Raw genomic sequence first — 18,143 nt, forward strand, 5'->3', positions numbered from 1 at the left:
ACTTGATATTGCAATGGGTTGTTAGTTAGGGTAGTATAATTAGGTTGTGTTTGGACTTTATGATCTCAAAGGTCTTCTCCCACCTGAGCAATTCTTCCATTCTATTACTTTCTCCAGTGAGTACTCAAAAAAGGACACAATTCTGTTGATGATGCTCATCAGTGACTCATTTTAAGACAGACAAAAATAGGTAAGGTAACACAGACCTTGTGCTAGTATTGAGCAAGTGAACTGTTTTCAACTGTTGTCTCAAATAATCTCAAGTTCAGGAGCACCGAGCTACAGGTTTTCAGGATAAATTAATGAGGAATACAAAGTGGTCAGCATCGCCCCTCCCACTCCCAGCAGATTCTACGTAGACATAGAAAACATAATACCTATGAATCTGGTCTTGCTTACTGGACCGGACAGGAGCAAGACCATCAATCTCATCGAGGAAAATAATTGAAGGCCTCATGCGATATGCCTAGAGTGAAAATCAGTAATACTGTAAGTGTAAAACAGCACTGTTTCAAGAGAAAACACATGAAAGACATTATGGTTGGCATGTCACTGCAACTAGATTTTTTTTAGAGTAACATCAGGGATCTCTACTTGTTGACTTGGAGTATCTGACATAAGTAACAGAAAGCATCAGTCTACATCAACCTACCGTGACCAGGTGACAGGAAACAAATCATTCCAGTAGTTGTTACAGCTATTTGGCAGCCATAAAGAACAAGCAGAACTTAATTCAATTACAGGTTGTGGAAGCAAGCCTCCTCTATGAATTTAAAGAACCCTGCTTTCAGACAGCATCTGTTTCCCTCTGATCTAAAGCCATCATCTTTTGCCTCTTGCAGCCTTCTCTGCGGCTGTTCTGGTGGGAGGAAATTTTTTTGCTTTGAAAGCTTTTCTCATTTTGATCTTTTCCCATTTCAAGTCTCTGATCCAAATTATGGAGGCACTGAAAAAGCAAACGCTGACATTCCTATTTCAGTGGGGAAAAAAGCCACCAACAACCCTAACGAAGTACCCAAAAGAGGATGGATGCTCTTAATAATGTTAATCACAGAAAATCACAGTTTCAACTGGGAATGGAATATACTGCATATTTCAATCTTACCTGATCAAATAATAAACGAAGTTGCCTTTCAGACTCTCCAACCCATTTGCTGAGGCAGTCTGCACCTTTCCTCACAAAAAATGCCACTCTCCTGTTCCCCTGGCTGCACTCATTCGCAAGGGCTCGTGCAACCAGGGTCTTTCCAGTTCCTGGTGGACCATAGAACAGACATCCTCTGCAATAAAAAACGATTCAGATAGGAAAAAAAAAAACATTGTGAAGAGAAGCTATTACAACCATCATCCCTAGAACAAACAACTCCTCTTACCTAACCAAAACATTTCATGTACAAGACAGCACAAATAGTTAAAGTTGGGTTAAGGTCCTGGCAGGACCTGAAGTTTTGTGCTCCGACAAAATTTCCCAAGGCAACAAAATAAATGAATAATGCAGATACCTCAGATGTACACCTGCAGAAGAGCATGTACTGCCCCAAAAGGACCTTTCCAAAACTGCTAGCAGACAAACAGGGTATTAGAGCAAACTGGGCTCAAACAAGCAACTTCTGCCCAGAAGGAGTTAACAGATGAATCACCAGGTTGCTCTTTAGCAATACGCTCCACGCTCTCGCTTTCACACAAGCATGGATTTGATATCAAGACTTGTTAGTAAAGCACTTAATTCTCTCTTAAAAAACTTTAAGTCACAGGATTTGGCCTCATAGACCATCTTCTGCTGGAGAAAAATGAGGAAGTCTAATGCTGAATAGAAAATTTAAGAAAATAAACAGAAAAGGGTATTCTGCATTTTCAGATAAACATAACCATCAGCTAAGAAAGCACTAAACATGCTGCTGTTTGAATAAGAATTTCAGTGAATAAAGAAGTAAGGCTCTGGAAGGTTTTTTTTCCATTATTCTTCTTCTAAATAATACTTCCAAAGTTTCTGACAGGAAATAATCTGAACTTATGTTTCCATATACCAGGACTGAGTTTTGATTACTAAGAATATAAGGATAATCAATAAATCTAATAACCCAATTTCATAATTGACAAGATTAGCTACGTAAGAAATGGACAGCTTCTTACTTTATCCCAAGCACAACAAACACCACAACATTCTTGTTGTAACAAGCATTACAAGTGATGATACCTGAGGACTTCATAACAGGTGAGAAAGAGAAGCAGACTTCCAAGAACCAAATCACAAATGACTTCCATTAGACCATCTCCTCCTCCTTACAAACTGATCAAGCCAACTTGTACATAAAACTCAAAACAAAAAACACCCCAACCCAACTTTATAACACTAAGACACTTTGGAAATACATTCTCCTTTCACAGAATTTCCAACCTGCAGACAAGAAATTTTTATGCACGACAAGGCACTGCTTATGTTTGGAAGCTATATGGATGCACGCTCTGGACTCCATCCATTTTAAAGCAATTATTTTTTACTACTACTGAAACAACCCCTCACTGTTGCCAGAAGCAAGGAAACATTGATAACTCGGTTGAATATTCTCCTGAAAACAGTGAACTTACAATGAATAGTTTCTATCAGTTACCTTGGAGGCTGAATTTTGAATCTCTCAAACACCTCCGGATAAAGCAGCGGAAAAATGACCATTTCTTTTAAAGCTGCAATGTGGTCAGAAAGACCACCCACGGCATCAAATCGCACCTGAAGATCAATTCAACAGAACACACGTTGTTAACAAAGTTAGCAATTTGGATGAAGGTGTCACCAGAAGTTATGCATCAGCAACAAGGAAATGTTCTGGGCTGTTGCTGAAGTTGCCTGACAGAAACCCATCAAGCATAGCTGCAGGTGGCCCATTACTGACAGCCTTCACAAACACTGACGCAGCAAATTAAACCACTCACCGAACTATCGATTTGCATGGGATCAACATCAGCCAGGCTTTTCCCAATTTTCACTCCATCCTTGTGATCTCCCTTCAGCTCATTCTGCTCAAGGTTTACTGGAAGACACCTGATTTCAATTAAGGACAAAGAAAAAGCTGCCTTATTTCAGACGTAGCTAGAATATTTGCTTTTATGACAAGTGAACACAGAAGATTTTATTAATTAACATAACCTTCCCTGGCACCGAGGTCAGGCTGACAGGCCTGTAGTTCCCCGGATCCTCCTTACCACCTTTCTTGTACATGGGAGTCACATTGGCAAGCCTCCAGTCTTCTGGGACCTCACCAGTCAACAAGGAGCGCTGACAGATGATGGAAAGCGGCTCGGCTGTCACCTCCGCCAGTTCCCTCAGCACTCTCGGGTGGATCTGCTCCTTCTTCAGTGCAAGCCCGCGCCGCCCGCCCGCCCGCCTCCTCCGCTCACGGCCGCGCCTCCATCTTGCGTCTCACAAACTACTGCACTTCTTTTGGGGCGGGGGGGCGGCGGCCGAGCCGGGAACTCCCAACGCCGCCCGGGCCCTCGCCTCGCCGCCGCCCGCGGCGCGCACTCGCATCCTCCCGGCGCCTCGCTGCCCCGGGGCGGCCGCGCGGGGAGGACGGGCAGCGGCGGCCGTGCCTCTGCCTCCCTCGCAGGGAGCGGGGGCGGAGCCGCTCGCCGCCCCGCCGCCGCCCCGCCCGTCGGCGGCGGACACCCGGCGGAGGCCGGTCCGGGCCCGCGGCGGTGCCCGCTAAGTTAGCGCCCGACCGTCAGCTTCTTCCACCCGCGGCTTTCCGCACGTGCCCGGGCCTGAGCGACGGCGGCGCGGCGCGGTCCCGAGCCGCCGTGCCGCGGGCGGGGGAAGAGACGACCCGCACAGCCCCGTGCTCTGGCTAGAGGTGGAACTTGGGCATCTTTCTCCAGCCGTCTCGGACACGTCGCTGTTAGCTGCCACCGAGATACTTTGCGACGCACCGTGCTTACATAGTATGTAGGCTGCTCCGAAAGTCATGCCGCCCGCTGTTTTCCTTGGAAACGACAACAAACACAAAGAGCACAGTAACACCGGAGGACAGAGCAAATTCTCAGCTAAGAAATGCTATTTTTCAACAGCCACACCATCAGCTATGTATTTTTGCCAGCAGTGAACGGCTGCACGCTGCGCTCACAGAGATGTGCACTACTGGAGCTCACCTGCTGTTTCTCAGCTTTTCACCAGCCACCACCTCCCTGTGCTCACATCCCATTTTGGTGTCCGTAAGCATTCAGCAAGCATCCATGAATGTCAGTGCCATTTCTTCCACATGCGGGAATTCAATTCCACACCTTTACTTCATACAGACTTCCGTATCAGACACCATTCTATCGGATTGCCCCTCTGCTGCCATCTGCCACACGACAAAATGTAACACGGCAGTGGTGGGCAGGTTCAGCTGCTGTACCACCTCTGACCGTGTTGGCCAACGTTATAAAATAGGAGGCATGACTTTCGGAGCAGCCTTTCCCTTTCCTCCATCACTATTTGCAGCTTTGGCTCAGACCCTACATGTGATTGATTCCCAAAGGAGAAAAAGCAGAAAGTGGCTCGTGGGAACCGCTTACAGTAACAGGGAACAACTCATGGCACAGCGAGGCTTCTAAGTTTCTAAAACTGTAGAAGTGTGCTTTGTTATTGAGATGAACAACAGGAGATGTTTGCGCATAGCCTGAAGATCAAGTTTGTGTGAGAGGAATGCTCCTGGTTCTTCCTTTCCAGTCACTCCTTGTAAGGATGAAATCTTCAAGCTGCCATGCAGAGAGCTGACTGCATACGATTGTATGGTGATAAGGGATGAGGAGAACCTGGGAAGCACAAGAGTGCGTTGTATGCAGCTCAGAAACTCTTACAGACAAGACTGGGGATTTCTCCACTCCATCTCCATTACAAAGACATTTCCAACAAAGTCCCTCAGAGAATGAGCTCAGCAAACCCCATGCACACCCCAAACAAATCTGTGATACTCACCAAGTTACAGAACAAGTAATATACATTAATGTGTGAATTCTGAATGTACGCTTTTCTTCCTCCTGCCTTCGCTACTGCCGCATAAGCAATATACCATAAACAAGGTAAGCTACTCCCAGAAAGCACTTCTTTTAAAGTCTTCAGACTCATACTGTTTTTAAGATTTTTAGTGAATCGAAAGAAACAAATGGACATTCATTTCTCATTAATACTCATCCAAACAATCCAGAGGAAAAAAAACCCCACATAGTTTAGAAATGTTGGCACACACTAGAAAGAAACAACACACGTAAGAAAGCACACTCGGGGATTGCACAGTTAGGTATTTGGTGACATACCAGCAACAGATACTGCTACATATTTCATCACGATACAATTGTTTTTTGAAAACAAAACCTTCCCCCATCTTACGTTAATTTAAAAAGTTGTCACATTAATTTTCTCCACTGGTTTGAAGAGGAATTGACCTCTAAAACAGAGTCTTGCTCTGATATTTCTTACATATATTTTTGGTGAAATACAGTTGATTTTTAAGAAATAGACAAATAGATTCTCTCTTCGTCACTAAGAAAATTATTTACAAATTTAATTCAACTAATAATTTACATTAAATTAATAAATATTAAAAATACTATTTTCCAGTATAAAGATTGTCACTGTTAGAAGCAAGACCAAGCATCATGTGAGGAAGTTTCAATACCAAGCCTGGCTTTGCCTCTCAAGCTGGGATTTTAATTGTTGAAAATATGCCATAGCAAAAAATCTTTGTGGAAACGTTTTCTCCCAGACTGTCTTTCTGTTGTTAATTCCAGGAAAGCCACCTGAGATGCTATCAGGCAATTGAAAAAAACAAAACCAAAGAAGTCTCTGAACTGCACTGAGAGTTTTCTAAAGGCATTAGATTTCACATGTCAGAATCAGACTCGTTTTAAAACCCTCACATACCGTGCTGTACAATATACATCACCAGGGATTTCTGCAGAAAAAAATATGTGTCTGAGAAAGGATGATATAGGCTTATCCATTTCTCCATCCTTTTCTTTTAAGAAGAGGCACTGGAAGCATCTGGAAGACATTCACATCTACACTGTGACCAAGGCACTGACTGCAGTACTTCACAAACCACACAACACGAGGTTAAGGTGCTGTGCATTGCAGAGGACGGCTGAACGCACTGATCTCAGAAGACCGTACTCCTTCTGTCTGAGTTTGCTATTCATCACAAAATATCAACACATACAGGGAAAGAATACAAAATAAACACACTTAGAAAGAGTTTCTGAACATTAAAAATATACATTAAGATATATTTGTTCTATCTACATAAAGTACTGAATTACACGCAACAATAACAGAAGAACATCCAATGAAAACAACTTTGCAGAACAGCAATCAAGGATGTCACAGATCACATTCGTGCTAAGGCTTTAAATTCTTTCTTCAAAACCTAATAAGAAAAAAGACAACAAAAATATCAGTAAGCAGAAATAAAACTGATCAACATTTTCTACTTTTCCACAAAATGAATAAAGAATTCATAATGACACCCAATTGTTAGTCACAGCTAATAAACAGTGTGCTGCCTCTCTCACAATGCCTTGTTATCCCCTTTAGCTTCAGATACATCCTCATGCATCCAACCTGGAGATTACCACGTAGAGACTCTATGGATCTATACCATAGAATCACAGAATGGCCAGGGTTAGAAGGGACCTCAAGGATCATGAATCTCCAACCCCCTTGCACAGGCAGGGCCACCAACCTCCCCATTTAATACTAGACCAGGCTGCCCAGGGCCCCATCCAATCTGGCCTTGAACACCTCCAGGGACGGAGCATCCACAGCCTCTCTGGGCAGCCTGTTCCAGCACCTCACCACTCTTTTGGTAAAGGACTCACCTCTGACATCCAACCTCAATCTTTCCCCCCCTCAACTTCAAACCATTTCCCCTTGACCTGCTATTATCTACCCTTTCCAAGAGTTGACCCCTCTCCACCCCTGTTTGTAGGCTCCCTTTAGGTACAGAAAGGCTGCAATGAGGTCATCCTACAGCTTTCTCTTCTCCAGGCTGAAATAAATCAACAAGTAAAAGGTAGAAAATAAATTAAAAGAAAATGGCTTGCTTGAAGTATTACAAGTTAAGTAACAAAGGCTCTCAAGCCCTGAAATAAAATAAATCCCTTCTCAAGCTAAAACATATTGTTATCCTAGCTGAGAGAAGGGTGCAGCTTTTCCAAGGGTGGCTTCCCTTAATCCAAACACTGTTGACTCTCCCAGTCAGAACAGAGCATCTGTTATAACTCTTTATCAGATGTGGAAGAAGAGATAGAGATGATTGGTGCCTAAACAAAGAGGCTTCCTCTTTCCAAGGCAGACTGAGAGGCATCAAGAATTTTATCTGTTCTCAGGCACAAGCAGCTCAAAGACAAATGGGTTCAAGGATCCTAAGTCTAAAGACTGAACAACCATCACATCCAAATTGATGCAATACTGGGAATGCCTGACTTGGACCACGGTGCCTCAGGAAGATTTCTGTTGAGTTCTGACAACTCCAAAATCCTCTCTTACAGGGAGAGATCAGAGAGTTGGACCCGTTAGTGTACAGCTGGCACAGGCAGAAATCTCCCTTTACGTCCAATTACAGATGCTCAAGCACACTGGTTAGAAATTGAGACTTTTCTCTAGTCTCACTAGAATCTCTCCTGTTAATGTTTCATACTTTAATTGCTCTTAAGGGTGGAACATCTACCAAGTATCACCGTGTCTTCCTGCCTGCAGGGGTGAAAGAGGAAGCAGAACACTGAGAAAAGCACCCCTTCACAGCCCCCCACCCTTAAGTCAGTTCTCAAGAAAAACTACTGACAGATTAATGCTAACTGCTTGGAAAGGGCCGTGTGGGTGACTCGTTGTCTTCAAGTTCAAGCTTTTTCCTGCTGAAACCACCAATTATGCCAAATCTAACAATGGTTTTGCAATATGGAGAAGTGCCTCCCAGACTGAAATGACAAAGTCTTACTTTGGTTTTTGTCTTTGCACAGACAACAAAACAGTGAAGAGTAATGCTAAAGCAGCACGATCTCCAGAATGCACATTCACTGCATACCAGTGATAGAACATGCTATAAGACAAAAATTACCTTCAGTAATTCGGTTTTGTCATAATCGTCTCGGTGTTGATAAATACACTGACAAATCTTAGCATATAATTTTTCAAAATAGAATATATCAGCCTCCTTTGTTAGATCAGTGACCATATCCAGCAGTTGCTGAGGAAAAAAAAATGGGAAAAATACAAGTTTAGAATAGCAGAAGATCCTTGGCTCTTCTGTTTTTGGAAGCTTAGCAGTAACATTAATAAGTAACAGTACTAGCAGGTTGTCAGTGGGCTGCTTTAAGGTAAAAGGGCTGGTTGAATTTTAACACTGAGGTGGAGAAACTGCCTCCTAAGACAATGCTTACCAGAAGTAAAAACAGCAACCTACAGAAACCTACAGCAGCTGTAGGTGTGGAAACACATCAATCACAGTCCATGGTAGGTTGATTTGTGCTATATATCCCTGCCGTTAACTGTGTAAATTGGCACTGGTTAACAACTGCCTCAATTGATAACTGTACATAAAGCAAAAATATGTCCTATTTCACAATTTAAACAAAGTTGAACTTAGACGTACTTTGAGCTCACAGTAATCCACCAGCACTACAATAGCTGACTCTGTCATAATGTCCATTGCTTTTTCAGCACTCGTGTGCCTCTGTTCTTCATTGAATTGAAAAGACCTTCTTCTCTTTGCAACGGGAAAAGAGGAGTCGGTTTTTTTGCGTTTTCTTTTTGACACCTCTACAAAGAAACAGTAGAAAAAGCAAACCAAAAGATTACGAAAATAACTCTTTCAAAATCCATCATCTTCATTTGACTTGACTTACAAGGAAACCAATCAAAGGAATTGAAGCACACACTCCCTACGTTCAGAAAAAAGTCCAATCTTTAATAGCGAACCAACCCCATTAAAAGTCAACTGCTTCATTTCATTCGCAAAATCATCATCTTCAAGATGTTACAGGCAGGCAACTCTTCCCTTCAATAGGAATTATTTCTAAAAAGCAAGGTAAGACACTTCATCTTACGACATGAACAACACAGACAAACAGCCACACAGCCTTTAAAGTTGCTATCACACTCCAGTCTTTGAAAGCTAAATACATATTAAGAAGAGTTTAATTAAAGAGACAACTTTAAGGCAACATTCAAAGGAGAAAAAAACCAGCCTGTAAAGACTGACACGCCATATGCTTTCTGGTTCTGTTAACCTTGTTACAAACAAACTTTGTGGTTTTGCCCAACAGAAAAGCCCACCGTGCTTCGTATTTACGTAAGATTGCACAAAATGTGAGTGAACTCGGTGGCAAAATTCCCACTCACTCCTGAGACCAGGAATCTTTACAACATGTCATGTGTTCCGATGGAAAGAAGCCAAAGTCTCTTCATGCCCTACTCAAAGGAGCAGGAAGAAATAATGACTGTTCCCTTTCCATCTCTATTTTTATAGCTCCTCACTTTTTCTTCACTTTCACCCTTTAGTTGGAAATAACAGTAAAGGGGTAGCAAGTATTTTAGCATTCTGGGGACAGAAGGGAGGAGAGAAGGAAGATGCTCTTTTGCATCATTGAAAACTAGCTGAGTATTCAGAAACCATGATACCAAGAATTAGCAATTTGGGAGCCACTCAATAATATCCTCACCTGCTTTCCTTCTTGAAGCGGGAGGTTTAGCAGCTTGAGTCAAGATCAAGTCCTCAAAAAAATGTTTTCTTTCATCCTCACTGGGAGATTGGATATTGAAAACTTCTCCAAAATCACTGTTAAACAATGTTTGTACCTAAAGCACGAAGAGAAAACTGTAGGATAAACCGGTAACGTTGTGACATTCACAACATCTAAGACCACTCACTTTGTACTGACTTCCCTCGCTGCCCTTTAATTTTAACCTGCATAGTAGCTAGAGAAGGAAGAGAAAGGATTCAGTTCAGTAGACCACAGAGAGCTTTTAATAAGTTTTTATTTCTGTATTTAAATAAGGTCTCAATTTGCACGCTTCTAAGGTGCAGTCTATTTTTCTATCTTTACTATCAAGAGGTAGGGAAAGAATTTCAATATTATCTTAGAAGGAACTGATTTACCAGTATAAAAACTTCTGTGGAAACTTAAGCACTCCCAAAGCATTTCCTAACAAACACATCGAGGCAATACCGTCTTCCCCTTGAAGCACTGAGACAAAGCAATCAGAGTGAAAACAGCACATTTCCATTCTGAACACTTGAATGCAGACTCTTAGAAGTCTGCAAAGGATTCATCAGTAAGCACATGTACGCTTATTGAAGTGCAGTTAGAAATACAATAAAAGTTGGATTTCAAAGTTACTTAGAAAGAAGTTGGAACTCAGCTTCCGATTTGAATCTTTAGCCTTTACAAAGAAAGGGATGGATTTTTTTTCCTAGAAGTGTTGCAATCTTAACTTATTCTAAATTACATTTAATTACTAGCATTTCATCCACCCTACTATGCAATGGCAGTACATCACAAGAAATGTTCTCACTAAAAATATATTTTTGCTACCTCCATTGTAGGGACTGCACAGTCTGGACAAAGTAGATACCCAACTGCCTTGCAGTCACTCAAATTATTGTCTGAAGTAAATTTACCTTACCTGCTTGTGAGAAGGAGGGGAAATATTGGGTCAAAGTTGGTCATTTGACTCAAAAAACACTTGAGGCAAATGCTTTCAGCATTTTCATTCTAAGCAAATCTGAAGGGATTTGTTAGGGAGCCTAAATCATGACAGTATGCATTTTCAGAAAGCACAGTACTCCAATGCCTCAAGTGTTCCTCAAACAACAAGAAACTGAATGAAGAGTTAAGAGAAGCATTGACAGAAATACCTCAGCCGGGAGAGCAGTGTGACAGACATCTGATGTTGCAAGCAGCAAGACTGGAGCAAATGATGGAATGTTCTGAATTAGTGATAGAAAGGTAGCTTTCAGCGTAGCTCCAACACTGTCCCACCACAAATGGATGTGTGGGATATAAATTATGCTTGGTGCTGTCCTCTGAGCTTCTCGGATCAACTAGCAAAACAAAAGGTTGGATGAGACAACTCAACCATGTAGAATAGGCTGCTAATCCATAAGTCTACGTATCCATCCAACTATCCTAGGAAATGCATGTACACAAAGCCAAACCATCAAAACAAACTAACTAAAGAACCACTAAGAGGGCAAAATTGCTACTTTTGCTCCAATATACATCATTGCTACACAGACAGAATCAGACCTGAATCTGCCTTTATTCAAAACTTCTTAGGTACGAGAGAACTCCAAAAGAGCCTTGCAACTCAAGCAGCGTGGTGGCGTGCCAGAAGAACCAAGCCTAACCCCTCAGCAAGCTGTTTGAGTCTAGCTCAATTCCTACATGATTGTGGCTGCACCACTTCCAATTCAGAGCAGACACGTATCCAAGTCAGTCTGCAGCACAGTCTGAAGAAACAAAGGCTTAGGTGAAAAGAGGAGGGCTGCACTGCAAAAGAATCCTAGTTTTAATTCATATTTTCTGGTACGTTTTTGTGAGGTCTTCAGCCTGAACAAATGGTTCTGTAACTCAGTTTCTCCTTAGCAAAGGATTCATCAGATCAGACAACAAGCTCAGGAAGTCCAACAAGCCACTGCCCACATATGGCACAGCACACAAGAGGACATGCATCTACCACATGGCAAGCATCCTTACACGACACATTTCTCTGGGCACTCTTTCATGCTATCAGCATTCAGGTTGCACCAGCTGCAAGATGGGAAGCGTATATCCAGGCAGAGACTTGACACCATGGTTCTATGGCCACAGACACAGCCATCACACAACAAAAAAGGAAACGTGGTACAAAGGAGTAACCAGTCACATATCATGCCTGTCCTTACTTGTACTGCTCTCAAATGCTTCTAAGAAAGAAGAAAAGTGACTCCCAACAACAGATTTTTCGCCTGAAAGCAAATTGGCTCTAGGATCTGTTTGTTTCTTCTAGTTAAGAAAAACCTCTCCACTGTACAAATGTAGGTGTTGTGATTTTTAAGGCACTTATTGCATGTACTGCAGCAGCACAAAACGTATAAGATGGACGTGTAACAAACATAGAAAACTATCAACAAAAAACCCAGACACTTCCCTGAAACATTGGTTGCCTTACAAATATAACAACAACAACAAAGGATACAGAACTGCAGAATATGCAGTCTGATGCAGAGCCATCTACTGGGAGCACAGTCTTAGAAGGTAATGAAAATTACTTTCTGAATCCTATTGAGATGAGCAGGATTTCCTGCCACAGAGAGAGGATTATTAGCAGCATCTTTCAGATTCCTGAATTGCATTCTTACTGTTAAATTTGCAGTGAAAACTACGGCCATGTACAACATTCCTACTGTGTAGGACTAGATTAAAAGAAAAAAAAGGTGATTTTTCAGACATGAACAGAACAATAATGCCACTGCCACTAGCAATGAATTTTGCTCATCTTGCAACTCAATTGACTGTTTACATTAATTAATGAGATTGTGAGATTAAAGAGTGAAAAAAAAAAGATACCTGTGCACATGTCTCTTCAGGTGATGACGTGTTAACAAATAAAACTGACATGTCCAGAGTATGAACTGGAAACATTTCCAGAGAATGCAAAACAGCAGGTGCCAAGTGGGATGCCTGGCCATATCCTGCCTTTCCTGCTAACAGCAGATGTGGCCTGCAGGATGTAGGCTGCCAGTAAGCTTTCCTAGAAAAAGAATAGTAAAAAAAAAAAAAGAAAAAAGAAATAGACACAAAGATGTTCAAAGTATTTCTTTTCTATATATGCATATATTTACAGTACTCTTCATATTCCAGCAAGTCAAGTTCTGTGACCAGGAAGTCTATCAAAACCCATGTTCTTACAGCCTGCTTACTGCCCCCTAAAAAATCCTACTAATCCCTGTCATATCTGCCACTCATCTTGCTCTTTTAATTAATGGCTCCTAAATTTGTGCATGGAGGTGGTCCAGCTAAATACACACCTGACAACTGGCTAGTTACCTGAGATGAAGTAGCACAACAACTTCCAGCACACACCCATCTGGATGTCACTGTCAGCCAGACACTAACCTTCAGTAGGGCTCTCATTCAAGTTATTGAGTTTTGACTACCTCTGTCAAATTTAGCTGAGGTAGGAAGAAATGAGCAGAGCAACGCTGTTAGAAAAGAGTGGGTGTGGGCACTGAAATACATTGGCCATATCTAATGGAGCACAGAGTTGGACTCCTTGAATTACAGCAGTATATTACATACAAACAAAATATTTCTTTATAGGGCAGAAAATGTTCTGAACAGTGCAGCAATAGGATTGAGAAGAAAAAAGTTTGATTTGGCTGCAATAACATCATCTAACATCTGAGCTGTGGGCTTGACTTCCACATGAGAACATTAACAGAAGTCAGTGGCTGAATGGTAGCAAAAACAGTTTTGAGTTCCTGCTACGTAATTTGCTACTGGTTTAACAGTCCTGGAAAACAGATGGGCAAGAGGGCTGCACAAATCCACACAGGCTTTTAAAGCTGAGATGACAGATCGAGTTCCATGGTTTTGAGTATTCTAAATCAACATGCTCTAATAGCCTGAGGATCACTTGGCTTAGGTAAAGAAAGCTGATTTTTTCAGTTTTGAATTTGATCAGTTCTAGCAATGCATTTTATTAGAAGTTCAGTACCTTCATGCTTACTTCTTGCAAATAACTATCACCCCCTCAACACACACATTTGATTCTACTTCAACATCTACCACCCCCCATATTTGTAACAGCCAAAACTGCTGAAAAAGTAGAATTTAAATGCAATTGGAACAGACATTTACCTACTAAAATCAAGGAATTTTCCCTGTGGTCTGCAAATCGTTGTATCTGTTACATTCTCTTCAAAGATTGAGGGGGATTCATAATTTCTGCCAAATGCATCACCTTTTAAGAAAGGATTTAAATTGCCTGAAAGACAAAAGAGGCTTGTTATTTTTTCCTAAACGCTCTGTACCTCTTTCTCTTGCTCTTCAGCTTCAAAATCAATGTCAAAACCCCTTCTTCATTTCAGGTCACATGCTGACTGTTATTTCCCAGAGATCATCCTGCTACTGATCTATGGAGGCTGCACATCTCTGCAGTGCTGCTCCTTTAAGTTCCACAACATGTAGAAGGTATGTTTCTCAGTTGTTCATTCTTTTCCCCATAGAATAAATATAATTAGGAACAATTTGTGTAGTTCTGAAATAGCTAAAAAATCCAAGAAGGCTATTACTTCCTGGAGCAGGTTCTCACAGTGGAAACATGGAGATTAAGGATGTGGTGGCCACAGACCCCCTGGTCTAGGACTAATAAATCATGACAGTGACAAACCCATCTTCTAATTAAGGATCCTTAAAGATAACTGAAGGAGAAAATAATGGAAGGAAGGCAACAGAACGGCAGGGCAATTACCAATCCCCTACCCTTTCTGCTTCTGTTTTACCAAAGCAAATGAAACTACCAGCTCTGCTGAGAGTAACACTAGTAGAACATTCTCCAGAAATCAGCACGTCACTCTAAAGGGATCTCCATTAACCAGGACTGGAACGAGCCTTACGCTTCAATACTTATCTCTGTCTCTACAAATGCTAAATATGTGAGCAACTGTTGGAAACAGGATGCTTTAGCAGAGAACGTGTACTGCTCTCCTATGTATCGAGCCCTTCAGTACTTCCATCTCACATTTCACTTTAGAATCCAGAATAAATGCTATGCATTATATTCCACCAGTTACTCCCATAATAAAAGCATGCGCACACAAAGCATAAAATTCTATCACTGTTACATCTGAAGTGTTTGTGTACACTGACTGCACAAATCAGAACCTTTTGCTTTGGCAAAATCTTGAAGAAGTGGATCCTGTGGTTATACCTTGCTGCTGGTCCTTCTTCAGCGCAAGCTCTGCATGAGGAAATACCCTTTGCAGGGCTTGTAAGATTCTCGAGAGCGTATTTCCTAGGAGTGGTGCCATAATAGGTGACAGTGCTTGGCCCGGTGATGGCACAGCCCTCCGTGACGCCGGAATGATTTTCTCCATAGCCATCACAAAATCTTCTGCATTTATTTTAACAGAATTGATGTCCAGTTGCAATTTCTCACTACTCGAGTAGATCTGAGGATAGCGTCGGCGGAGGGCACAGAGAGCAGCCTCAGCACACAAAGATTTTATGTCAGCTCCGCAGTACCCTAAATAAACAAAGAATTAAGTGTTACATCAGTCTCAGGCAAAAACATGAGCCAAAGTCCAGGTTTCCAAGATGCAACATTTAAAGAATTCGCAGTCCGAAAAACAAGTGGGTTAACAGAGAATTTAAGCTATTACTGCACAGCAGGGAAGATTTGTTCTGTGACTGACTGCCTGGTATCCAAGGCCTGTGAAACAGTTTCCTAATCCCAACTTTGTTCTGGGGCAAGATGCCTCAAACCCATTCAATGTTCTGAGACAACAATGACAACAACAACAACAGGGAAGCAGATGAAAGCAGCTAATTTTGACTGATGGGAAGGCACGCCAGCTGCCTCATGGACTGGTTCTGCAGCACAGCACAGCAGCTTGGGTACCGCTGGGTACAAGATAAGACTCCTTGGAACTCAGTCACAGCCACTAACACGTTTTGTTTTCAGTCTTACCAACACATTCTGTAGCAAGCTCATCTATAAAGGTGTCCAGCAGCTTAGGAGTCCAGTCACGGGTATGGATCTTGAAAATTTCTTTTCTAGCCTGGGAACAAAAAATTGTTGCATTTCATTTTGTCCTATGTTTTTCTAAAAACAGCAACAACAAAAGAAACAACACTCCCTCAAAAGCTTCATAATACTACAAACAGTTTGCTTGTCTGCTAAACGTTTGGTGCAGTTGACACGATAGAGGGAAAGGATGCCATCCACAGGGACCTGGACAGGCTTAAAAGGTGGGCCCATGCCAACCTCATGAAGTTCAACAAGGCCAAGCACAGGGCCCTGCACCTGGGTTGGGGCAGTCCCAAGTACAAATACAGGCTGGGTGGAGAACGGCTTGAGAGCAGAGAAGGATTTGGGAGTGTTTGTTGATGAAAGACTCAACGTGAGCTCGCAATGCACACTTGCAGCCCAGAAGGCCATTTGTATACTGGCATGCATTGAAAGAAGTGCAACCAGCAGGTTGAGAGGGGTGACTCTGCCCCTCTGCTCTGCTTTTGTGAGACCCCACCTGGAGTATTGTGTCCAGTTCTGCGGCACCAACACAAGAAGGACATTGAGCTGCTGGAGCAAGTCCAGAGGGCCACAAAGACAATCAGAGGGCTAAAGCATCTCCTCTATGAGGACAGGCTGGGAGAACTGAGGCTTTTCAGCATAGAGAAGTCTCCAGGGAGATCTTTTAGCACCTGAAGAAGGTCTACAGGAAAGCTGGGGAGGGACTTTTTATAGGGAGAAGGAGTGACATGACAAGGGGAAATGGGTTTAATCTGGTCGAGCATAGATTTAGACTAGATAGTAGGAAGAAATTCTTCACTGTGAGGGTGGTGAGACACTGGAACAGGTTGCCCAGTGAGGTTGTGGATGCTCCCTCCCTGGAGATGTTTAATGCCAGGCTGGATGGGGTTTTGAGCAGCCTGGTTTAGAGGGAGGTGTCCCTGCCTATAGCAAGGGGATTGCAAGTAGATGATCTTTAGATCACTCCCAACCCAAACCATTCTATAGTTAATTTAACATGTTCATTTTCAAGCAGGAAATCTAATAATTCTAAGTTTATCTTTCTTTCTGAGAACCTGCAGTTAAAGAAAGGGCAATTCTAGCTTACATGAAAGTTTCCAAAATACGTGACCTAATGATCTTCAGCAAAAAAGCGTAGAAAAGAAAAACTATCATGAAAAGCATTTTTTATTTTCCCCCTCCAAGAAATTTCTCTTAAATTTGGAAAATTTCATGGTGACAGTCCCATCAGTTCACTGCACTTGCTTTTCTGTCAGTTCATTCAAGTAAAGTAATTCTAGTACCACTCTTCAAGCTGCTGCAATTTCTGTAAAGAAAATAACTATGACTCAAACTAGACACCAGTTGTAACCTTGGTTAATCACTGCCACTGAACTAGAAGCTTCCCAAGCCCTTCCCCTCTGCAGCGCACTTCACATCTTCACCCAAGCCTCTGTCAATATGAAGCAGTAAGAATGTCAGCTATTACAGGTAACTCCCAATTAGAACAATCTAATGAAGTACGCCTCCATCCACTCATAAGTGAATTACTGAGACCAAGAGCAGAATTTCAAGGTGAAAATGCCCAAGCAGATTAAGTAATTAAGCAAACAAAACAACTTTGGGAAAGCTCCAAATACATTCCATCACCAGTCATGATACAAGCTTTTATGCAAGCAAAAAGTAATTATTGAGGATGTACACCACTTCCTTCACCTTCAAGATGAGAGAACAATAGTTTAAAGCCAATTTGCATTTTCATTCCTTCTTAAAACATGCCAGTGACAAGCAACATCCTGTTTTTCTTGACTAGTCACAGTGAAACCAAAAATAATGTAGAGTGAACTACTTGTTGAAGTTGTCATCATATATATTCAGCAGCAGATTTGCTCCGCACAGTATGGAAGTGTCTCCAGATATCAGCCTTTCATCCAATCTGCACAACTTTTTGCTATGAAATCCGACTTTGTCACATTAGCATTAAGGTTGTATTTACTTTCTGACCTCTTTATTTGGGAGGCCAAAGAAGAATTCGCGGTCGAAGCGTCCAGGTCTTCGTAAGGCAGGATCGATGGCATCCAGTCGGTTGGTCGCACCGATGACAACCACCTCCCCTCTGCTGTCTAACCCATCCATGAGTGCCAGAAGCGTTGATACGATGGAGCTGATGGAAAAAATACAATTTTTATTGCCCGGTTCAGTAAGTTTTGATACAATCCACATGACTTAGTGTTGTGTTCAGCTTTGGGCACCTCAATACAGAAAGGACACTGAGCTTGCTGAAACAGGTCTAAAGAAAGCCAAGTAGGCTTGTGAAGGGCTTGGAGAACATGGCCTATGAGAAGCTAGTTAAAGAAACTGGGGCCATTTAGCCTGGGGAAGAGGAGGTGGAGTG

General features: G+C 42.1%; 1 protein-coding gene and 1 pseudogene across 3 annotated transcripts in view; both read right to left on the bottom strand.

Annotated features, from left to right (window-relative positions):
- LOC125691434 (ATPase family AAA domain-containing protein 2-like) overlaps nt 1-3,572 on the bottom strand; it is a 63,990-nt gene extending 60,418 nt beyond the window's left edge. The window contains exons 1-2 of one of the 3 annotated variants that reach the window (XM_048940826.1): nt 3,202-3,572; nt 2,932-3,040 (exon numbers count right to left, since the gene is read on the bottom strand). In XM_048940826.1, the coding sequence (XP_048796783.1) occupies nt 2,932-2,949 (18 nt within the window). In that variant the 5' untranslated portion in view covers nt 2,950-3,040; nt 3,202-3,572. The remainder of the gene's footprint in view (nt 1-2,931; nt 3,041-3,201) is intronic. The other 2 variants (XM_048940827.1, XM_048940825.1) reach the window with 2 other exon arrangements.
- A 1,533-nt stretch (nt 3,573-5,105) lies between these two features.
- LOC125690835 (ATPase family AAA domain-containing protein 2-like) overlaps nt 5,106-18,143 on the bottom strand; it is a 31,971-nt pseudogene continuing 18,933 nt past the window's right edge.

The sequence above is a fragment of the Lagopus muta genome, chromosome 3, assembly GCF_023343835.1.
Source record: "Lagopus muta isolate bLagMut1 chromosome 3, bLagMut1 primary, whole genome shotgun sequence".
Taxonomy (NCBI): Eukaryota; Metazoa; Chordata; class Aves; order Galliformes; family Phasianidae; genus Lagopus; species Lagopus muta.